Source organism: Prionailurus viverrinus, chromosome B3, assembly GCF_022837055.1.
Source record: "Prionailurus viverrinus isolate Anna chromosome B3, UM_Priviv_1.0, whole genome shotgun sequence".
Classification (NCBI taxonomy): Eukaryota; Metazoa; Chordata; class Mammalia; order Carnivora; family Felidae; genus Prionailurus; species Prionailurus viverrinus.
Genome location: NC_062566.1, coordinates 111140491 through 111164714, shown reverse-complemented (window position 1 = coordinate 111164714; position 24224 = coordinate 111140491). Strand labels below are relative to the sequence as shown.

The window sequence follows — 24224 nt, the reverse complement described above, 5'->3', positions numbered from 1 at the left end:
AATGACAGTCCTATGAAGGCAAAAACCAAAACTGCCTTTTGCCCCTGCATCTCCCAAGTGTTCCATAGGCATATGAAAGGCACTCAATTTCTCAACTAGGCAACAAATAGGAACTTTTACCTAAAATCAAATACCCAAATCCTGTTCCAACTTTTGTGACAGAAGAGGGAAATAAATGCTCAGTGCTCCCAGATTTAAACTTCAGAAGTCCTTTCTAACCTTAAAATTTCTCATTCCTTCCCTTTTGAAATCCTATTTGGGGATGGATTAAAGCTCCTAAAAACACCAACGTGATACTACATGTACAAAAAACAGACATAGAATGCAAATGCAATTAAACAAGACTGGCTCAAAATCTCAGTCGTAATGAAATGAATGGACATTTCTGGAGAATACCATCGAAAGTAGAGGGGGAAAGCCAGGAAACAAGAAAACACAACCAACAGAATTGCCCACTAATCTAAAAGTCTAGCCCATCAATTCATGGGCTATCAGTGGTTTTCCTATTATATCCCCTCAAAACTCAGAGAGCTGCAAGCTACTGCAAAAGGGGTCGTTTCTCCATTTAAATAAGATTTCTAAAATTTCAAATTTCCTATGAAATGCTTTACATAACACTGATACACAATCGTTAGATTCATGAACATCTCATCCTTGCAAATAGCAGACCGTGCCTAATTAAGATTTTCATGCCATTCAGTATGATTAAGTTCAACTGACTGTAAACCCAAGTTAATTTTAAGGCAGCATCTGGCCAATGTCCAAGACCACCAGTACTCCCAATACCACAGTAAGTTTAAGAATCACCAGTTTGGGTCACTAACATGCTCTTAATCTGTGAAAAGGTCTATCTACCTACCACTTTTACATATTCTCTTAAACTTAACTGTTCAAATGATTTTGTCTACCACCCAGCCGACATCACCTGCTAGGAAACTTGGTTAAGCAGAATAGTTTTTTCACGAAAGGAAGGCTGGACTTGGGACCTACTACCCTCAAATTGTCCTTTTAAAGGACTAGATTTTGAGGACTAGATAAAAGGAACATATAAAGAAAAAAGTTAACACATGTCCCACAAACTCTGGCCCTAAATTTGCTTAGAATAATACACTCCTCTATTTCTCAGGTCTTGGATCTGGGAATTCAGGTTCATTTGCTGGTTCAAATTAACTCCCAGTCACCTCCCATTTGCTCAAAGGGCCTTATATTTTATCGCTTCACCGTGTAACAAATGTTAATATTAAAATGGTAAGCCACGGCTATCATTTACTGAAAAACCATCAGAATAGAGTCAACTGGTAAAATATCAAGAAGTATCTACACCATACTACCCAGTTACATCTATCATACCTAAGAACAAAAAAATTGTCTCTTTCCATTTGACATTAACTTCTGGCGGACTTGCAGCCTTCCGAAGCAACCCAATAAAAGAACCTGGGGCGCCTGGCTGGCTCAGCTGGTGGAACACACGACTTGACCTCGTTCAGAGTTCAAGCCCCATGTTGGGTGCAAAGATTACTTATAAAATCTTTTAAAAAAAAAAAAAAAAGAAAAAAAAATCTAGGTTCCACTGATTTCCACATGCCTCCACCTCAGTAAACAAACAAGCATACTAAACTCTCCCTAAAATCCATCTCATTCATGGTAGAAGGTTCGGCTTCCCATTTTCTGGCCTCAATTTCTAATCTGGGCTATGAGAAGCAAATGTATACCAAAAACCTTTCAAACCTATCCCCCCAAATGGGGTCCCACTACCCAATGCCCACACTTCTGGAAAGCCAATTGGTACTTCCAACTGTTTCCCTCAAAAAACCCCTGCAAGGCTAAGGCACATTTGTCTACACTAAGAAAACGTGGTGCTTGGGTTCTGGGGAACTGGACTCCAATGCCCATACTAGTTCACCACTTACTTGCTCTTCTTTGGCCCCAATTTCGCTCCTAGAAGATGCGTTCTTGTATGTAGGAAGTAACTGAGATTCAAGAACACACAGGGAAGACAACTGTCAGAGTATCTGGCTACTACGTGTCACTCACTGTTACCATTTATCCAACTCAGCACTCCTGCATGGGACCAAGAGAATCTAAGTAGTCTCTAGAGAGTCCTAGAAGAGACTATTCACAGCGCTCATCATCTACACATATAGGCTCCCAGAACAAAAACGGGTGTAGAACCTTCAGCAGTCTTCTCTAGTAAACTGTTTTCTCCTTAACATACGGTCACACCCACGTCACAGCATTGAAAGCAAGAAACACGAAACCTCTTAAAGCACTCTTGTACAAAGAGTTAAAATAAGCTGTGATCACCTCTGACCTTCAAAATTACATACAACACATAAAAACAAATTTTTATAATTTCCTTCCCAAATTATCGTTCTCTTGGCTACGGAAGCCTAAACTACCTGATGTCGACACAATACAGTAATAAAGAAAAAGAGCATGGAAGGTCACACACAAGAAACCAAAACAACAGTTACCATTATTCTGAACAGTTCACGGTCTTCCCTGCCCCAGTTTTGACTAGCCCTGAAATGGCAAGATTTAAATTTTCAAAAAATTTAAAAAACCCACCACACCAAACTCCAGGATTCTCTATAAAGGCACTTTAAATGTGCTGAATGTAGATGGGGAGGGAGGAGTAAACCGCATTCGTCCTTCAGACAGACAGACAAAAGCAGTTTTATAATCTTTTATTATCAATAACAAACAGCTGCTTTAACGTGTCGTCAGGCAGCTGTTAAAGGGTGGGTGGGAGGACACCCTTGACCCTAACAAGGAAAACTCAAGCCTTTATGTACAAGCAAATTTAGAGCTCTTTTAAGTGTCCAAAGCTATTAATTAGTTTAATTGAGGCATTAAACTAATTCTGAATTAACATATTTGAATAACCAAGAACTAAAATGTTCAAATCTTTTCTAGTACAAAAAAATTAAATTTGCTTTAGTTATAAAAGAGCTCTCTCAATATACACAAACTATACACTTCAGACATTCACAAAAATGTGAGCAGAAGGCTTATCAAAAGACATTTAATACAATTAGTTTTCAACAACCCCTTGGTGGTCCACATCTACAAAGATATCCAGCCCAACCCAACCCCCCTCCAAATCCCACCCCCAACCCCCCCACAGAAAAGCACATACTTACCAGAATTTTTAGCAAGTATGGTTTGGGAATTTTTGTGTGTGTGTTTTTAAAAAAGGCCCCCAGGGCAAGTTATTTACAGTTTAATTGCCACTGTCAACTGATCTGGACCTTGACCGGGATCGGGACCTGGACCTCTGGCGATCCACAGATGCTGGAGACTTAGATCTACTTGAAGAACCACGTTTCTGGCTCTTTTCAGGCACAGGAGACCTACTAACAGAACGGGACTTGCTCCGGCTCCGGCTCCGGCTCCTGGACCGGCTGTAAGACTTGCGACTCCGGGAACGAGATCGGCTACGAGACCTAGAGGAACTCCTGGTTCGGGAACGAGACCTGCTTCGTGACCTACTAGGAAGGGAGGAAAAATATAACATAAGAGGCAGTCCCTACAAACCTATTAACTAAAACTTTGTCTTAAAAATGTTAAAGAGATACCTGTGCCTTTTGCTGCCTTCGATTAATTTGATTTTTCTCCCATTTATTTCCTTTCCAGAAAGTTTTTCAATAGCATTCTTTAAATCACCATAAGAGGCAAACTCTACCACCCTACAATTAAAAAAAAAAAAAAAAAAAGCCCTTTATAAAGGTACATACATGTTATAGCCTAGTCTCACACTACACACAGCAAACTAAAATACCTTCTCCATGCACCTTTTGTTAATACTACATTGTCTTAGATCTTAATGGAGAACAGCATTGCAACAAGGTTTCTCAACCTTTCCAAACAACTGAAATTTTTAATTCTCGGTTGTGGAAGGCTTTCCTATGCACCATCAGATGTTTAGCAGCATCCCTGGCCTCTACCCAGATGCCAGTGGTGACCTCAACCAGTTACAACCACCAAAACTGTTGTCCAGTGCTCCCTACTGAGCAAACTCCTCCTGGATTGAGAACCACTGCACTACAGCATGTCCAAATTTTATGTTCTCTAAAAAAATCCCCAGTAAAATTTTCAGTATGTTTTAAAAGGCGGTTATGATCTCCAATACACACTCACCCTTCATTTAATTTAGGTCGATGTGCATCCGCAAAGGTTACTTCCCCAGCTTGTCTCATGAAATCTTTGAGATCCTTAACACAAGACAATCGTGTCAAGCAAAGAAAAGGCGATGTGACACACAAACAACCACATGGTATAAAAAACAAGACTACTGGAAGAGAAGATGTTAGATAAAGTACAAACATGGCATTTACCACACTTGTATTCTATCAGAATTGAAAAATTATCTAGGTCAGGGCACGAAATAAGCAAAAAAGCATATTGCTTTTAAGCAAAATGCTAGAGGAAATTCAGATCTTAACATTAAAGTAGTATTAGTCTATACTGAGCTCAATACATAAGAAAAAAAGCAAAACAAAAAACAAAACAAAAAGAAACAAAAAGAAACAGTACATATTTTAAAAGTAAAGACTAAAGTAGAAATTTTATATTAAAAAAAACAAAACAGAACATTTACAAGACACCAGTTATTTTGTGCCCCATATGTCATTAAAAAAGTTTACTTTACCTTTATTATTATTTCCCTAGGCTAGTCAAGCAGCAAACCGTTAATCGGTCGGAGAAACCTTCATGACATATGCCCGACTGGCTCTTCGCCACCCACTTGAAGGACACTACCCAATCGATGGAAGCCTTTAATCGCACAGCCCTCCCTATTAGCAGACTACAGGCGGATGCAGACATGTTCTACTCTTGAGCAGTTACCAAGGAACACTTTACTGCGATCAGGATTCCAACGACCACCTAATTTCGTATCTTTCAACTCTTTTCGACCAGGACCTCTTATTCGGAAGCGTTACAGGAAGACCGCTCTCAACTTAGGGATCAGATCACGTTATCAACGCTCTGGGATCGCTGCAACCTGGCACTTCAAGTTAAGTGCACCGATTACGTCTAGACCGGCAAACACAGATCTAGAGGTGGCCAATTGATCACTGTAGGAGCTGACTGGCAAAGTCAACCAGGCCCAACCAAGAGTGACCAAGACAACGATTAGGATAACCCACAGGCACTCCTCGTCATAAGGCCAACGACACAGATAGGCTGGCAAATAAAGGGTTTAATATTTGGTTAAAATTGATTTTAATAAACAAGAAAATATATCCTCAAAACATTAAACATTTGATCACTAATTATTAAAGTTTGAAATATCCCCCAGTTACATTTAATTAAAATTTAAAAATTACAATTAAATCCATTTTAAAATTAATTAAAGATAAAATTACTTTTAATAAAACATAATAAAACATTAACTGCCCATTAATTTTTAAAAAGCCACATTAAAATAGCTCAAAACTGTATTTCAACAAACCTGCCAGCTGACTCTTGAAGATAAATTTTCAACTATAAGCCGATTTTCTGTTCTTACAGGTGGAGCATTTCTGAGGAAGAAAATGAGTACTCACAATGGAAGAAATGCAGCAGTGTGTACCTACTGTGTTCGACTGTGGACAAGTTCAAGCAACGAGACGGAACAAGTCATTCAAAGGACTCCCATCAAGTTTCTACATTATTTTACAGGACTTACTACACGCACTAATCAGGAACAGTGGATTAACATATGAAAAGGAGAAACGATTACTCAGTTAAGTACCAGAATCACTTATTGCTAATGGTTCTTAAACATTAAAAGCTCCTCCTGCGGTAAAGATTGTTCAAAGCAGCCATCCACCATCTATCACATACCGTCTATCATTTCGAGGTCTGCGACTACTAAAACGGTCAGAATAGCGTCCTCTACCTCTTCCACCTCGAGATCGAGCCCTAGCATGTTCAATAGTAACCCTACAGGAAGGGGGGAAAAAAGACTGTTATCTCCACACAAGCCACAAGAGATAGACTTTGAAAAATATCCCAGCCGATCTTGTCCATCTTACGGTGCTAACTGGTTACAAAACTAACGTTCTCACCTTTCACTGCAGAGTTCTTTTCCATCAAGTTCATATACAGCATCATCTGCATCCCTGGGATCCTCAAATTCCTAAAATGTAAACATGGGGGGAAAAAAAACAAACAAACCGACCCCCTGCTTAATGTGGCTCTAAGATATATTCTACAACATAGTAAGAGCACTGCAAACGTGTGATAGAATGACTATCTTAAAGACAGTGATCAGGAGTGGTTTCCCTCCAGCCAACAGCGAGGTTATCCCTCAAGAAAATTCACTGCTCTAAGAACATACAAAGTTTTCCAAAGATACCCTACCTGAACTCAGTAAAATCAAAACACACTGCTCATCAAAATCTTTAGCGACTTAACAGTAGTTCTAAAACACTTACCACAAAACCAAAGCCTCTTTTCAGATCAATATCTCTTATTCGTCCATACCCCTTGAAGAATCTTTCCACGTCCTTCTCCCTGGCCGCGGGATTTAGCCTCCCGATGAATACTCGACAGCCACTCATGATATCCGGCTAGTATTTCCTGTTAGAAAATGATTCGATTGAAACAATACCAGTGAATGTCAGAAGAATGCCTAGTTAAGGGGCCAAAAACATAAACGGCATAAAATAAAATGTTTACCCGGTGATGTTATAAACAAGATTGCCAAGAGTGCCTCTTATTAGGCCAGGTCCCTTGCAGACAAAATTAAAACTCGGCTCCCAACACGATCCTTCCCTGGGCCCAGACCGCAGCAACCGCAACGCCCACTGCCGCCTCTGGAACTGCGCAGCCGCACTCTCTCCCTGGCTCTTCTGGCCCCCTCCCATCTGCCGCAGTTAGGAAAGGCCGAGAAGTGCGGGCGGAGCCGACCCCGCCCTCCGCAAGGCCAGCCCAATGGTGATGGGCCGCGCGCGCGTCGCCGCCTCCCAGGAGCGTCACAGCGGGTGGAAGCCGGAATCTCGCGACGCCACCGCCGCGCCTGCGCAAACGGCGGCGGGCGGACGCCGGCAGCCACAAAATGGCGGCGGCGGAGACAGCGGTGGGGGAGAGCCGCGCGTGCCAAACGCCCTCCTCCCACCCCCTCCCACGACTCCATGGTTCCGGAGTCATCGTGCCCTCCCGCAGAAAACCCTAGCCACACCCCCGAGCAAAGGTCTCCGCCCAAACTCGGGGGGTTCGGGTAAGTGAAGAGGTAAGGAGGCAGGGAGGAACATAGACCCCTGTGTAAAAATGACCATAACCACGACCGCCCTTCCACCTTCAGTTCCCCTCAAACAGTACCCAAAGGGAGACGTGCCCCAGCGCCCACCTCGAATAAACTGCGCTCATTGGACGCCGTCCTCCGCAAAGAGAGCAGCCCTGGCCACTCACGATCTGAGCGGCCATGAAGAAGCCTCGATCCGAGAAGCCTTTCCCTCAAAGTGAGTCACTCACCTACCGGACAGGATCTTTGGCAGCTGAGAGACCAGAGAGGTCCGTAGTCTGCGACGGAGCCGTCTGCCTCCCCGCAAACCAGGACTAAACTCCTCTACGTCTTTCCAAAACTGACGCACTTAGCTGCTCCTGCGTTCCACAAAATGGAGGGCGCGCCCCTGCGTCACTTCCGGCACCGCCCCGGGGACCTCCCCACTGAATCCAGGGATGACGTTTCCGCGGAGCCGGAAGTTTACGTGCAGTAGGGACCGCTGTACGGTGACCGCGCCGGCAACCCGCATCAGCGATGGGCGGGGCCGAGGGGCGGGAATTGGCGTGGGTGTGGTCGTCAGGTGCCAGAAGCTGCACGGGGCACGGATGAAGGTGTTTGCTCCTTGAGTGGGGTTCGTCAGTGTCTCTCCAGCATTGTCATTGCTAGAGCAAATGGCACTTCTTTTTTAGCTGAAATTTTTTTTTTTTTTAAGATACTCCGGAGAGTACTGGGTAAAAGAAACTCACGTTTTGCAAAAATATTTGGCCATCTCTGACTCCTTGCTTCCTGCAGTTTATGCTTGTACTTTGGAGGAGGCTGCTTAGTGCACAAGTGAATATCTTAACCATACCATACCACGGACGTGTGGTTTATAGTAAGAAGACTAAAGAACTGCAGTGTTTTTTAAATGGAAGTTTTTTGCATGATGAAATATTAAAATTGGGACTGCAGCTAGCAGGCCATCTTGAATTGAGGTCAGAATGCAGATTTCTGCACTAGAACTGAACCGGTTGGGAGATGTTTCAAGCTACTTTTAAAGTCCAAATGGTATTTGGTTAACCCTCCCTGTTCAGGTTTCCGTAATGTAACACATAAAGTATACCATCACTCGGAAACAGAAAAGATTGTGTTTTCAAAATGAGGGTGAAATAGCCTTAGGCATCTTTAACTCCACATTTTCCCAGCGAAGTACTCAGGTTTAGAAATTGAGGCATAAATAGAATGATTGTAAAAGGTTACTTTTTTTAAATGCTTTTAGGTGGAAACGAAGGCATGCCATTTTTCAGAGTGTCCTGTATCTAGGGTTGCTGTTTGCAACTAAAGTTACACAGAGATGAAGTTCGAGAAGGAGAAGAGCTACTGGCCCTTTTACTGATCTCCCAGCCCTTAGAAACTGTAGGTTCGAATTTAGATAGTTTGTATGGAATGAGCTCCACCATTTAAACATTTGGTTATTTTAAAAAGAGCCTTGGGGGCGCCTGGGTGGCTCAGTCAGTTGAGTGTCTGACTTCAGCTCAGGTCGTAATCTCACAGCTTGTGAGTTCGAGCCCCACATCGGGCTCCGTGCTTCTGATTCTGTGCCTCCCTCTCTCTCTGCCCCTCCCCTGCTCACAAACGCTCACAGGCGCTCACGTGCACTCTCTCTCAAAAATAAACATTAGGAAAATAAATAAACATTAGGGGTACCTGGGTGGCCCAGTCGGTTAAGCGTCCGACTTCAGCTCAGGTCATGATCTTACAGCCGGTGGGTTGGAGCCCTGCGTCAGGCTCTGTGCTGACAGCTCAGAACCTGGAGCCTGCTTCGGATTCTTTGTCTCCCCCTCTCTCTGCTCTTCCCCTCCTTGTGCTCTCTCTCTTTCTCTCAGTAATAAATAATCATTAAAAATTTTTTTTAAAAATAAACATTAAAAAATTTTAATAAGTAAATAAATAAAAAGAGCCTCAGTATATAGCAAAATTGTGAACTTAGTTATCTATGGTATGGGTAATGAGGATGGATTTAAAAGAAAATAATGAGTTTGTTCAAAGGAAACACCTTTAGGGGTGCATGGGTGGTTCTTTGGGTTAAGCATCTGACCCTTGATGCTGGGCACGAAGCCTGATTAAAAGAAAATACCTTTAGGGGCACCTGGGTGGCTCAGTCGGTTAAGCGTCCGACTTCGGCTCAGGTCATGATCTCACGGTCCGTGAGTTCGAGCCCCGCATCAGGCTCTGTGCTGACCGCTCCGAGCCTGGAGCCTGTTTCAGATTCTGTGTCTCCCTCTCTCTCTGACCCTCCCCCATTCATGCTCTGTCTCTCTCTGTCTCAAAAATAAATAAAACATTAAAAAAAATTTTTAAAAAAATACCTTTAGCCACTAGCCTAATAAAAACTGGAATCCTGTAATGTACAAATTGTCCCAAACCAGCATTTATTTAGTTACACTTGTTTGCTTTCTGCATAATTAAAAAAAAAAAGGTCTTCCAGTTATTTTCTATATTTTCAGTTGAGTGTGGAAGCAATTGCTTGTGATTTCACTCACTAAATGCTATTTTTGCTGCAATAACAAAGTAATCTAGAAAAAGTTTTCTGGGAGTGAAAAACAAGAATGTTGGTGCTGTACACCATGAAAAAAGTTGCTGTCTTCGGCCCACAGCATTTGATTTTCTTCAGGACTATTTTTTTTTTTCAGTAGGCATCACACCCACCATGGAGCCCAACATGGGGCTTGAACTCACAACCCTGAGATCAAGACCTGAGCTGAGATCAAGAGTCAGTTGCTTAACCGACTGAGCCACCCCAGGACTAATTTTTTTTACAAAGCCTGTGAATCTTAAAAATAAGGGGCGCCTAGGTGGCTCAATCAGTTAAGCATCAGACTTTTTAGCTCAAGTCATGATCTCACGGTTCATGGGTTCGAGCCCCATGTGGGGCTCTGTGCTGACATCTCAGAGCCTGGAGCATGCTTCGGATTCTGTGTCTCCCTCTCTCTCTGCTCCTCGCACACTCATGCTGTCTCTTTCTCTCTCTCTCTCAAAAATAAATAAACATTAAAAAAAATTTTAATCTTAAAAATAAAACAGTGATTTGGCCATAAAAATGGGTTTGTTCAGGAATAGTGGAGAGTTGTAATTTGGGACACAGAAGCTGCTGAAAAACCATAGGCACATCCAACAAAGAAGAGGAACAGCATGTTTTTTGAGAAGCAGGAAGAATTTGGAACCGATTGTTTTGAAGGCAAGTCTAAAGTTCGTTAGAGAAAAGCATGGTTTCTCAGCAGCTAAGTTGCAGGGGTAGTTGTTTTCTTATAAAAGATGCAGTGTGCGTCTTTTCTGTGTGAGGGACTGTGATGATTCTTTCTTCTCGAGGTTTCTTCTGTTGGGGTCTGTAACTGACACTTCTTCCAGTAATTGCAGAGGAATTCTTTGACTCCCACTGCCTCCCTCCAGACTCCAGTGAGGTTTCCCTTCGTTAGTTTTCACAAGGCCTTTCTCGATTTGTTTAGTGCTTAAACGTTTGTCATCTCCACAAAGGTAATTTTTCATTAGTGCCTAGTGACTTAATCTACTGGTTTTTTTATTTTTTATTTTATTTTTTTATTTTTTTTTCAACGTTTTTTATTTATTTTTGGGACAGAGAGAGACAGAGCATGAATGGGGGAGGGGCAGAGAGAGAGGGAGGCACAGAGTCGGAAACAGGCTCCAGGCTCCGAGACATCAGCCCAGAGCCTGACGCGGGGCTCGAACTCACGGACCGCGAGATCGTGACCTGGCTGAAGTCGGACGCTTAACCGACTGCGCCACCCAGGCGCCCCATTCTACTGGTTTTTTTAAATGACTTTTTGCAATATTTGTTTTTTCCATGACACTTGCTTAATAAGTCTTCCTACTAGCTTGTTTCTTACCAGTTCCTCCAGTAAACACAGTCGTCTTCCGTGAGCGTGATTACTCTGCCTCCTTTGTGATCCTACAGAATTCTGCATGTGTCCCTATAATTCCTGCATAATGATACGCCTTATTTTTGCTTTTGTTTCCCAGAAATACCTAGCACAGCAAAGATTCAGTATCTGTAGGCCTGGATTTTCATGACTATTTTTTTTTTTCAGGTTGTCCTGCTCCTATATTCGTGTTTCAGCCAAATGGCATCTTTTTCCTCAGACACCCAAGTAAGTACCAAATTCTTTAGTAAAGGAATAAGAGGATGCAGAGAAATCACAGGTTTAAATAAATACAATAAAATAAAGGAAAGGAAAGGAAATAGAGTTTATTGGCCATCTCTTTTGGGGGTCTTTCAGCCTAACTATAGGATGTTTCATTCATCACGTTCCTGATCTCTAACTCAGGAGTCAGCAAATTATGGCCTCTGGGGGGTAATTCAGCCTGCCACTTGTTTTTGTATGGTCTGAGGATGGTTTTACATTTTTAATGGTTGGGGTTGGGGGAAGGTGATCAAAAGAAGACTTCATGACACATGAAAATTAGATTAAATTCAAAGGTCAGTATCCATCAATAAAGTTTTTAAGAACACAGCCACTCCAGTTCATTTACTTAGCGTCTATATCTGTTGTCCTGCTACAAAAGCAGGGCTGAATAGTTGTAATACACACCATATGAACCACACTATCCGGCTAATATATTTACTATCCGGCTCCTTACAGAAAACATTTGCCACCCCCTGAGCTAACTGATTCCTAACCTTTAAACTGTTTTACGAATGTTCCATCCAGCTCCCTCCATCAGATAATAAAATTGTAAACAAGAACAGAGGATTCAATCTTTATTTTTAAATAGAATTTATGGTATTCCAATTATTAAAAAACACATACGCTTGGGACGCCTGGGTGGCTCAGTCAGTTGAGTGTCTGACATTGGCCCAGTCATGATCTCACAGTTTGTGGGTTCGAGCCCCACGTAGGGCTCTGTGCTGACGGCTGGGAGCCTGCATCCTGCTTCAGATTCCGTATCTCCCTCTCTCTCTGCCTCTCCTCTCCTCGTGCTCTATCTCTCAAAGATGAATAAATGTTTACAAGAAAAAGAGAGAGAAAAAAATACCTGTGCTCATTATCACAAAATGTACAACAGGAGAAATAACTGAAAGACGTGAAGAACACTCAGAATCCCATCTCAACAAATCAACCTTGGATTATGTTTTCCTGTATTTCCTTCTCGTGTTTTCTTTCCTGGGTGTTTAATATATGTTTTATGTTCCAATTCAAAAGTAATACATCGTCATTTTTTTTTTTTTAGTTTTTTTTTAACGTTTATTTATTTTTGAGACAGAGAGAGACAGAGCATGAACGGGGGAGGGTCAGAGAGAGGGAGACACAGAATCGGAAGCAGGCTCCAGGCTCTGAGCCATCAGCCCAGAGCCCGAAGCGGGGCTCGAACTCACGGACCGCGAGATCGTGACCTGAGCGGAAGTCGGCCGCTTAACCGACTGAACCACCCGGGCGCCCCAATACATCGTCATTTAAAAAAAAAAAAAACATAGATATTTTTTAAAAGATGTCAAAAGGCTATCCTTGTTTTTCAAACCCCGAAGGATAATTACTTGGCTTTTTCAATAATTTCTCTGTAGTGTTCTTCTATATATACAAACGCGTTTTTAAAATATGAGTCATCTTCACATATAGAATTTGGTATCATTTGGTATGAAGATTTTTTATTCATAAAACATAATCATGGGCACTTTCCATGTTTCTTTAATATATTTATGATCAAAAGCGTATATTCAAACTTGTGGCCGTTTTTCCACTTAACATGACCCAACCACGTGACTGGGGAAAATGCTCATTCTGACCGGTAACTCTGTTTTTCTGAAAATGTCCTAGAGATCACCAGATACTTTCCAACACAAAGAAAAAGTATTGCTTCCTTATTCCTAGCTAATTCTAAATATTTTTTGAAAAGCTTTTCTTAAATCTTTCTTGGAAATGTATGGTTTTAAAAAATGCTCCATTTTCTACTGATTCACCCCTACATCCCTATCTGACTTCTTTCAGTTGCCACACTGTGATTTTTTTGTCGCTGTTTTCATTTTGTACATAATAATCAAAAGTCCTGTGAACCTTCTACTTTAACCTGAGTGCTTTAACCTCAACACCAGATGCACAATAAAATCACCTGACAAGTGTTCATAATATTGCACTGCCTGGGTCCCTACTGGCAGAAATTCTAATGTAATTGGTCTGGACTAGAGTCCTAGTTAGTTAGTAAGGGCTGCAGGTGGTTCTAATACTCAACCAGGAGACCTAGAGGAATGCTGCCCTAGGTCTAGGAACTCACTTTTTGTTCTCCATAAAATCCACCTATCATCTAGTTCCATCTTTCCTCCTCCGAGTACCCATATCTCACTCGGGTTATGGCTGGAGCCCTGATTGGGACAGTCATAGGGAAGCAGATTTGGGACACAAACGATCATAACACCAAGATAAACTTAAATTCAGAGCACCAAGCATAGCCTCCTTACCACACCTCTTAATATTGGCAGCTCCCATTTTCTGAGCCGCTATTGTGTGCCAGGCATTGTGCTAGGGACACTGCACACATCACCTCAGTCACTCCTCACACAGCCCTTCATGTAGCCGTATAACATTTTAATTTTTTTTAATTTTTAATTTGTTTATAATTATTTATCTTAGAGAGAGAGAGTGCGAACAGCGGAGGGGCAGAGAGAGAGGGAGACACAGAATCCGAAGCAGGCTCCAGGCTCTGAGCTGTTGGCACAGAGCCCGACGTGGGGCTTAAACCCACAAACCGTGAGATCATGACCTGAGCAGAAGTTGGACGCTCAACTGATTGAGCCATCCAGGTGCCCCGGCATATAACATTTTTTAAATGAAGAAACTGAGGCTTACAGAATCCACTGATCTCTTCTGCCCAGAACATCCCACTTTCTGATTTTCCTGCCAAGGCCCTTCTCACAAAAGCTGCAGCATGACCCTCATGTGAGGCCTCTCTGTGCATTAGGGTGGCCCCAGAAACCCCAGAAACAGGAAGCACTTCTGTGCACTTCTGGCCTACTTTGCAGGACTTTGCAGAGTCCTGACCGCCAAGACCAGAGAAGGTTGGAGTGAGGTCGAAATCGGAATAGGGAGAGCTTCTTTCTCCACACAGGGTGAACTGAAGGAGAAATAGGGCAGTCTCTTTACAAAGAAAGGGAAGAGAAGGTTAGCATAAGGACTCCTGAGAATGTTTTCTTAGGGATACAAAGTAATCCCCACTAACTCAGAATTTGCTGAATTGTTGGCGAAACTTAGCAATTCTTTGTATGTCCACAGTGTAGTGCTTATGTGATGCCAGCCTGTGCTGTGAGTTACCCAGTTTAAATTCTAGCTTTTTGCCTCTGCTGGCAATTATTCTCGAACTCAATGGCTCTTTAAAAGAATCACTTGGGCACTTTTTCAAATGCAGATCGCCAGTGCCATTTTCCCAGGGAAAAGCCTGATTCAGGAACGCAAGGCTCAGGAATCTGAATATTTAACTGGTACCTAAGTCAGGTGGTTCTGAACTACAGTTTGCAACCACTAATCAGACCTGTATTGTGGGTCCACCGCTCCCTTTCTCGTGATCTCAGCGGCCATTCCGTACTCTGTCTCCTCTTTGCAAGCAACCACGCCTCCTTCCTTGTTAGCAGGTATATCAAATATCACTGTGTAACAAATTACCCTAAAAGTGAATCGCTTAAACAACAAGCATTTATTCTCTCATAGTCCCTGTGATCTGAGAAATTCAGGAGTGGCTTGACTGGGTGGTTCCAGTTTAGAGTCTCTCTTGAAACTGTAGTCGAACCGTAGGCTGGGGCCACAGTCTTTTCTGAAGCCTCAACTGGAGGAGGGGGGTGGGTCGGGATCTCCTTCCAAGTTCACTCCCACAACTCTTGACACACCGCGGACCCTTGCTGGCTGGAGACTTAGGTTCTTTTCCAGGTGGGCCTCTCCCTAGGCTGCCTGATCGTCCTCAGGACTCGGCAGCTGAGTATCCCAAGAGGGAGTGATCTGACAGCGTGCACCTCACGTGGAAGCTACAGTCTTTTTACCAACCCATCTTGGCAATGACACCCCATAGTGTATTCGTTCACTAGGGCTGCCGTTACAAAATACCGAGAACTGGGTGGTTTACAACAAGAGAAATGGATTCAGTCACAGTTCTGGAGGCCAGATGCCCCAAACCAAAGTGTCCCCAACTCGAACTGCTCTAAAGGAGGATCCTTCCTTGCCTCTTCCCAGTGACTGGTGTTTGCCAGTAATCCTTGGTGTTCTGGCTGGTGGCAGCAGCACTCTGTTGCCATGGAGTCACATGGCCGTCTTCTCCATCTTCCCCCTGTGCACATCTGTCTTTGTTTGAACTTGTGTCCAAGTTTCCCCCCGCCCTTTTTAATGTTTATTTATTTTTGAGAGAGAGAGAGAGAGAGAGAGAGAGAACTTGAGCGGGTGAGGGGCAGAGAGAGGGGGACACAGAATCCGAAGCAGGCTCCAGGCTCCAACCATCAGCACAGAGCCCGACGCGGGGCTCGAACTCACAAACAGCGAGATCATGACCCGAGCAAAGTCAGATGCTTAGCCAATTGAGCGACCCAGGTGCCCCACGTCCCCCCTCCCTTAAAAAAAAAAGTTTATTTACTTTGAGAAAGAGAGAGAAGGGGGAGGAGCAGAGAGAGGGAGAGAGAGAGAATCCCAAGCAGGCTCTGTGCTGTCAGCGCAGAGCTCGATTCAGGGCTCGATCTCATCCCATGAACAGTGAGATCAAGACCTGAGCCGAAATCAAGAGTTGGACACTCAGCTGACTGAGCCACCAGGCGCCCCATAAATGTCTCCTTTTTATAAGGCCAGCAATCATATTGGATGAGGACCTGCCCTAACGACCTATTTTAGCTTAATTACTTCTGGAAAGACCCGATTTCCAACTCAGGTCACATCCTGAGGTGCTGGGGGTTAGAACTTCAGCACGCCTTACTGCGGGACACAGTTCAACCCCTAACACATAGCTTCTGCTCTATGCTGTTGGTCACACAGCACATCCCTGGTACAGTGTGGACAGCGTGGGAGGCAGCTGCACAGACTGAGGACCAGGAGGAGGGATGGCGGGGTCATCGAAGGCGGGCTACCATAACGACCCCTACGTCACACAGAAAATAGATGTTATCTTCAATTATCTATGAATAAAGAAAAAAGAATTGATTTATCAAGCGGCCACTGTTTCCATCCTTCCCCATCTTTAGATCACCTGTATCTTTGCCCATCTTCTCCTTCTCTCTGTCTCAGAGAAACAACGGGTTTGATTTCTGCCCAAGCCTTTGGTTCTTTGTGCACCAGATTACACCCCTTGTTCCATTAAGTATTTTTCTTTTTTTTCTTTTTTTTTAATTAAAAAAAATTTTTTTTTAACGTTTTACTTTTTTGAGACAGAGAGAGAGCATGAGCAGGGGAGAGGCAGAGAGAGAGAGGGAGACACAGAATCTGAAGCAGGTTCCAGGCTCTGAGCTGACAGCACAGAGCCCGACATGGGGCTTGGATTCATGAACCATGAGATCATGACCTGAGCCAAAACCAATAGTTGGATGCTTAGCCGACTGAGCCGGCCAGGCGCCCCTTTTTTCTATCTTAAGTCTCACCCTGTCCACTACCTCTTTGATCCCTGTCAAACCTACTTTGTTTTTCCCATTAAAAGTTGTTGTTTTTTTTTAGTTTTTTAATGTTTTTATTCAGTTTTTGAGAGACACAGAGAGAGACTGAGCGGGGGAGGGGCAGAGAGAGAGAGGGAGCCCAGAATCCGAAGCAGGCTCCAGGCTCTGAGCTGTCAGCACAGAGCCGGACGCAGGGGCTCGAACTCACGAACCCCGAGACCATGACCTGAGCCGAAGTCGGACACTCAACTGACTGAGCCACCCAGGCACCCCTCCCCTTAAAACTGTTTTTCAAGAAACCCTCCTCTGAACCTCTGTCACTTGTCAACCTGCCCCATCTCACCTTTCCTAAGCCAACATGTTTCTTTACAGAGCAGGTAGTCTTTATACACGAGGTGCCACTTTCTCAAGCTCTCACTCACCTGCAGTCAGACTCCCCCCGCCCGCCCCATTCCCCTCCCTACCACCCCCAAAACTGCCCTCGAGACATTCACCATTCACCCGATTGCAAAACCCAGTGGCCTGTTAGCAACTCTCATCCTCCGCAATGAAAGCTGTGTTCACCCTCCCCTCACTGTGCGCCAAGCATAGCACTCAGGACTTCGGATTAAGTAGCCAATTCCGTCCTCATGCAACTCTCTGAAATCAATTCACACCCTCGTTTAAAAAAAAATATGTGGAACCCAAAGCTGAAAGTCACACAGCTGGAAGCGGTGGAACCCTGAACCGAACCCAGCACGCCTCTTCCAACTCTGTGGTTCCAAAGGATTTCCTTTCCAAAGTTTACCCAAAGGGGAAATCTATAACCTCATAGCGTTATTAAATCAGGAGAGAACATTTCACATCACGGGTAAGTCACCCTGGCTGCATTTTGGTCTCTGTCTTACAAATGTGTGAGCTCGAACGTGCCAATGGTTGCAGCCCTTGCAAGTAAGGACCAAAGCATCTAGGCTGTGTCACATGGGACACCCACAGGCCAAACGTGCGGGCGAAGCCCTGAGCCAATCAGCTAAGCCTACAGGAGCTGCAATCGTGTGTGCTGGCATTTCGGTCCCAACGCCTACCCTGGCAGCTCCAGAGCTGAATTACGGCCTGGCACATCCAACAATTTTTGCTGAGTGACTCTATGACTTTCAGCATGCTGCTGGACCTTTCTAAGCTGCAGCTTCCTCGTGTCCGAAATAGGTCAGTAATAGTACTTAATTCATAGGGTTGTCATGAGGATTCAGTGAGGCAGCGTGTGTAATGTATTCGATCCGGAGCCTGGTCCATTCAGCACATTTCAGCGGTAGTAAGTCATACGCTAAGCAATGTCTCCTCATTCAGAAAGGACAAAAATCGTAGAGGAGGTTAGGCTGCTCTAACAGAGAGAACCAACAAGACTGAGTTGAAGAACATGGACGTTTCTTTCTCATGTCCCCAAATCCTCTGTAGGTAGAAGATAAAAGATTGCAACGTCCCAAACACCAAACCATTCCAGGGGTTTATGAAAACCAGAGAGAACTGGACAAGAGCCCACCATTGTTTGTTGACTCCTATACCCACTCCGTCCTCCACCCTGTCAGGAACTGGGACCAACCAATCACCGAGCTCTTTCCATCTTTAACATCAAGGGGGAAGCCTCAAAAGTATTAACTCTCCATACCCATTTATAACAGAGCCATTGTGGCAGGGCACACAGGAGAGATCCCCCAGAGAGGGACACACCCCAACCCCTGCAAGATCAGCCCCAATACTGGAAATCATGCCTTCTCTAATGCGACAATTAGTGTCGAGACACAGGGGGCCGATCCAGTGCTGCACAATTGACATCTGCCTCTTTGACAAGTCAGCGTGCCTACTAGTGGCCAAGTTTAGCCAGAAGAAATGGATGCTTCGGCTACAGAGCTGTAGAGGGGAATGAGAAGCTCTACCGTGTGTTTCTTCCTGATCATTGTACCTCAAGTAAACAATCTCCTATTTTAGGAGCTTGGATACCGAGTATTTAAGTTAAATTCAATGCCCGTGGCTTGGGTGTAATGTGTAATGAGCTTCCGTAGAGATCTGGTTGAATCCGCAGTGAGACACTGCGAGGAACCCAGAGCTGCAGAGACTGGGGGCCTGATGGAAAACCAGAAGCCCAGCATCTCCAGGGTTAGCACAGGAGAACTAGTGCAGCTTCTGGTAGGTCTGGGGCTTCCAGGCTATCTTGGTGAGGCTGACCCTAGTTCTCTCCTATGTTTTTTACCACCCTAGTTCCTGATGAAGGCTCATGTGCTCCCAGCCAAGGACCCTCTTCAGAACAGTAGGGCATATGGTAGAAATAGTTGAGTGTTCCTCAAAGCAGAAGCATGGTGGGGCACCTGGGTGGCTCAGTCAGTTAAGTGTCCAACTTTGGCTCAGGTCATGATCTCACAGTTCGTGGGTTCGAGCCCCGCATTGAGCTCTGTGCTGACAGCTCCAAGTCTGGAGCCTGCTTCAGATTCTGTGTCTCCCACTCTCTCTGCCCCTCCCCCACTCTCTCTCTTCTCTCTCTGTCTCAAAAAGTAAATAAACATTAAATTTTTTTTTTAAGTGGAAGCATGGAAAGAAGAGGCTGGAGGTGGATGGAGATAGACGGGATTACGGTAGGCTAGCTACCATGCTAACGAGCTCAGACTTTATCCAGTGAACACTGAGTAGATGTAAGGTTTTAAGTTGACAGGGACCCCCATAGACGTGACATGGAAATTGATGAAGTCATCCAGGTTTTTGTTGAGGCCAAGATTCTAAGAACAGATTAGGAATGTATTTGCTGTAACACAAATCAGTCCTGCGGATGTCACGTACAGCATGGTCACTACAGTTAATAACACGGTATTGCATACTCCAAAGTTGCTAGGAGAGCAGATTTTAAAAGTTCTCATCACAAGGAGAAAAATTTCTAACTATATGTGGTGAGCAGAGTTGTGATCATTTAGCAATATATACATATGTTAAATCATTATGTTGTACATTTGACGCTAATATAATGTTAAATGTCAATTATATAGCAATAAAAATAAATTTTTTAAAAAAATGTATTTGCCTTGGAAGGATGCTTCCAGTGACCAGTGAGCCCTGGAGATTCCAAGCATGAACACTATGGGGACGAGAGTTCAGGGGAAACGGGCTGACCAGAGGCTTACAATCAGGGCTGGGTTTCAGGGATATGATCAACTTGCCTGGCAATTCCGGCAGGACCCTGGTGCAATCAGTGTGTATTTTCTCTTCACTGGGTGCATTTGCAAATGTCAATGTGCCTCACGCACTCTGGATTCGTCCACCAAAGAACACGTTCTTACTCTATTGCACTGAACATTTTTTTAAGCTGTTAATTTGTTCATTTGTTTTGAGAGAGAGAGGCCTGACTCGGGGCTCAATCTAAAGACCATGATATCGTGACCTGAGCCGAAATCGAGAGTGGGACGCTTAACCAACTGAGTCACCCAGGAGCCCCTCACATTTGATTTTAAATACATGCTTCTTCTGGTTATGATTATAAGGCATGTCAAGTGCATTTTTAGTGTTCTGTTCAGTAAGCTATTGGCCAACCTTGACCTAGCCTGGAATCTGGGCTGTCGTCCCCACACTTCCAAGGCATCTTGCCTTTCTCTAAATTCCCGTGGCTGTCCATGCTCTCTGTCTCTTCTAGCAGTTGTCACAGGCTGCCCTGGAACAGGATTGTTAGCAGCTAGATTATAAATTCTTTGATGTTAGAGACCCTGTTTTATAAATCTTGTATCCCTCTCAGCACGAAGACAGTCCCCCATATACAGTAGGCAGCCACACAAACCAGCCCACAGGGAACACCACCTTGTTCTTTTTTTTTTTTTTTAATTTTTTTTTTCAACGTTTATTTATTTATTTATTTATTTTTTAATTTTTTTTTCCAACGTTTATTTATTTTTGGGACAGAGAGAGACAGAGCATGAGCAGGGGAGGGGCAGAGAGAGAGGGAGACACAGAATCCGAAACAGGCTCCAGGCTCCGAGCCATCAGCCCAGAGCCTGACGCGGGGCTCGAACTCACGGACCGCGAGATCGTGACCTGGCTGAAGTCGGACGCTTAACCGACTGCGCCACCCAGGCGCCCCAACACCACCTTGTTCTTGAGGAGCGTTATGTCCTGTCCTCCTGATCAGACCCTCTGGGCAGATATGTTGCTGCTGCCTGAAGCCATCCTGTAGCCATTAGCAACTGGCTCATCGTGGCTCAACGAGGTTCTCTCTACCTTAGGAACTTTGAGTTTGGAACTGAGAGACCCAACGCTGAGGCATCTTAATGGCAGCACGCCCGAAGGAAGCTGGCTTCCCAGTCTGTGGCCGAAGCACTCAGAAAGGCTTTGGTGCTGGCTCCTCCTTAAATGAACTTGTTCCAGCCTCCTGGATCTCATGAGATCCCCAGCACTTTCCACTGATTTCCTCTTTATGCTTGAACTGGCTTCTGTAACTTGAGCACAAAATAACCTAACACACATCTTGCGGTGCAAGCAACGAGAGGTGTGTTTATCATTGAGTACTCAGAAGCGTCGAACGAAATCCTGGGGCCAGGATGTGTCCGGGTCTAGGAAGGCATCTGGAAACAGGAAGTGGGAACTGTCAAGAACCCAGAAATACAGACTTTCTCTTTCCTTTCTCTCTCTTTCTCTCTCTCTGATTTCATTTGCTCTCTCCCTGCCACCTGGCTTTCCCTGCCTCACGATCCATATGGCAGAAGCTGGCCACACCATGTCCCCCAGTTTTTATGTCTTCTGCATCCAAAAGCAGATCTCAGGACGAGGGCGGAATCTCTTAGTCCCAATTCCAAGTTCCAGGGAGAGGGAAATCTGATTAGTCCAGTTTGGGCATGGTGTCTATTCTCATCCTGGCAGAGGAGATAAGGTCACATGGTACAAGCAGAGCTATCAGAGAGCCCCCCTCTTAGGTGAGGACGAAGTGCAAACAGGGTCATGGTGAACGAGGCTGGCCGCCTACGTGTTGGACAAATGAGCCGCTCAACTTCAAAATGGCCCAATCTGCCTTAGATCCAACTTACAACCACCCACCACCCTTCTACCAGAGCAGGCCCAACCGGCTTATCTGTCTTCCTACACCAGGCTCTGCTTTGGCAAAGACGTGTGAAACCACCTTATTTGCCTGAGTCATGCGTATTTTTTTCACTATGTCTGCTGTAGGAAGATACCCTAGTAATTACCTACTGTACCTGGTGACATTTAGGAATTGTCGGAGGCCTGCTATGTGCCAAGTACCATGCAAGGATTTTTGGAGACTTAGCTCATTTGGCTTTCTCAATACCTAATGTGGGTATTGTTAACGCCATTTTAGGGAAGAGGAAATACGTTCCAAGAGCCCTGTTTCCCAAGTTCAATAACTATTAGTGGCAGTGCGAAGATTCAAACCCAAGTTTGTCTAAACTCAAAGCCCATTTGCTCTTTCCACTGGATCAAGGTCAATTTCAGTATGGAATGGAGAGGCCAGCAGAGTGGGGCCACATCTCTTAGAAAACAGAGGATAAGGGGTGCCTGGGTGGCTCAGTTAAGTGTCCAACTTTGGCTCGGGTCACGATCTCACAGTTCACGAGTTCGAGCCCCGCGTCGGGCTCTGTGCTGACAGCTCGGAGCCTGGAGCCTGCTTCGGATTCTGTGTCTCCCTCTCTCTCTGCCTCTCCTGCACTCGTGCTCCGTCTCTGTCTCTCTCTCTCAGAAATAAACAAACATTAAAAAAAAAATTTTTTTTAAATGAAAGAAAACAGAGGCTGAGCTCTGGCTGAGGGACTGTCCCGTTGAGTCTGTTGGTCTGTTCTGCGGCTCGGGCACTGACTCCCCACAGCCCTCACTCAGCGCACTGCCTCCCCAACCCAACCTCCTCTAGGAAAATGGGGCTAACGAGGAACACAGTGATATGACACTAGCAACAAGGCCTGAGGTTCTGTGCGGTCATTTATCTTTCGAGTCTCTGAGCATTTTACGAGTATCACCTGTCTCAGGAAGGTTTAAAAGAGGCTGAATTTAGGGCAGTGCCAATAATAATAATAACAGCTTACAGTTACTGAGCGTTTACTGTTCCTGACATCGTGCTGCCCAGACCTCGTGTGCATTCAATCACGTAAACCTGAAAAAAACCAAGTTTTCATCAGAGGTGACCGACACTGAGACTTTAAGAAAGTAACGTCCAAGGGGGTCACACAACCGGCAAGTGTGGAGGGACCCACGCCAGTTCTCTCAAAGAGCTCGAACTGACTCTGCCGTGACAAAAAGTGCATACTGGATACGTCCCCAACGAAAACTTAGGGACACACCTAGCAATGTTTCAGAAAGCAATCTATCACACAAGAGGGAAGGCGAGGCCAAGGGAAGGCAGCCCTGGGTGTGATGGGTCATGAAGAGCACCCCGAGAGGCCAACGGTCAAGGTTATCTTTTTTTTTAATTTTTTAAAGTCTATTTACTTATTTTTGAGGGAGAGAGAAAGAGAGAGCACACACAGGAGGGAAAGAGAGAGAGGGAGAGAGAGAATCCCAAGCAGGCTCCGTGCTGTTAGCACACAACCCCACACAGGGCTCCATCCCACGAACCATAAGAACATGACCTGAGCCAAAAGCAAGAGTCAGATGCCCAACCAACCGAGCCACCCAGGCGGCCCAAGGTTATATTTACTTCGAGTTTGAAGCTGCATCAGCCGCTTGCCCCGCCTGCCTGTGCAGGACCACCTGGAGTATGTGAGCCCTTGGGAACACACAAAGACTTTCCAAGGGATAGCTGCGCATTAGATTCCGTTTAAGGGACCCACCTGTAATTCTAGATGCTTGTCTTAGCCAGTCTGAGCTGCGAGAACAGAATACCATAAACCGAGCAGCTCATAAACAATAAAATTTATTTCTCGCAGTTCTGGAGACGAAGTCTAAGATCGAGGCACCAAGAGATTCCTTGTCAGACGAGAGCCCACTTCCTGGTTCACAGATGAGCCAGCCATCTTCTTGCTGCGTCCTCACTTGGAGGAAGTCGTGAGGGCACTGTCTGGGGTCTCCTTAATAGAGGCACTAATCCCATTACCTGATCATCTCCTAGACGTTCGACCTCCAAACACCATCTCATTGGGGGTTATGATATCTGCATCTGAAGGAGTGGGGGGCAGGGGCAGATACAGATGTTCAATCCCCAACAGCTCTCCTTGCCAATCCTTTGCTTTTAACTGAATTGGAGGAGGTTATAACCAATTTGCCAGCCAACAACTTACTAAGTATAATTTTAATCAGTCATAAAATCATTTTTGACATATTAACTCATAAGGAATTTTACAAATTGAGTGACATTACTTTAACAAAACTCCATCCATTCCCATCTGTATAAGCAAAATTCTTAGCACTTACACATATAAATGTCTCTTTCTTGCAATGACTATTATTCATCCA

The 24224-nt window shown here is 44.6% G+C and overlaps 1 protein-coding gene and 1 long non-coding RNA gene across 6 annotated transcripts in view; one reads left to right on the top strand and one right to left on the bottom strand.

The window, feature by feature from the left end:
- Positions 1-2672: 2672 nt before the first annotated feature.
- Positions 2673-7621, bottom strand: SRSF5 (serine and arginine rich splicing factor 5). Of its 5 annotated transcripts, none has more exons than XM_047864540.1 (8): positions 7466-7621; positions 6423-6567; positions 6054-6124; positions 5830-5928; positions 5456-5525; positions 4141-4214; positions 3579-3689; positions 2673-3491 (listed from the first exon to the last, which is right to left on the bottom strand). In XM_047864540.1, exons 2-8 carry the CDS (start codon positions 6546-6548, stop codon positions 3224-3226), a joined length of 819 nt encoding a protein of 272 aa, XP_047720496.1. In that variant the 5' UTR covers positions 6549-6567; positions 7466-7621; the 3' UTR covers positions 2673-3223. The 5 variants fall into 5 exon arrangements, with proteins under 5 accessions (XP_047720496.1, XP_047720494.1, XP_047720499.1 ...); XM_047864538.1 differs by having other exon boundaries at positions 7462-7619; XM_047864543.1 differs by having other exon boundaries at positions 2673-3488; positions 7462-7619.
- Positions 7049-24224, top strand: part of LOC125168976 (uncharacterized) — a 26288-nt gene continuing 9112 nt past the window's right edge. The window contains exons 1-2 of the long non-coding RNA XR_007153360.1: positions 7049-7207; positions 11299-11358. This is a non-coding gene — a long non-coding RNA (uncharacterized LOC125168976). The remainder of the gene's footprint in view (positions 7208-11298; positions 11359-24224) is intronic.

What these genes read in the sequence shown, in the direction of transcription:
- SRSF5 (XM_047864540.1), bottom strand. Translation starts at nt 6,548, where the DNA reads ATGAGTGGCTGTCGAGTATTCATCGGGAGGCTAAATCCCGCGGCCAGG. An exon ending in CTTCAAGAGTCAGCTGGCAG is followed by an intron (nt 4,215 to 5,455) that starts GTTTGTTGAAAT and finishes TCTTGTGTTAAG; the next exon opens with GATCTCAAAGATTTCATGAG. An exon ending in GAAGGCAGCAAAAGGCACAG is followed by an intron (nt 3,492 to 3,578) that starts GTATCTCTTTAA and finishes CTCCCTTCCTAG; the next exon opens with TAGGTCACGAAGCAGGTCTC.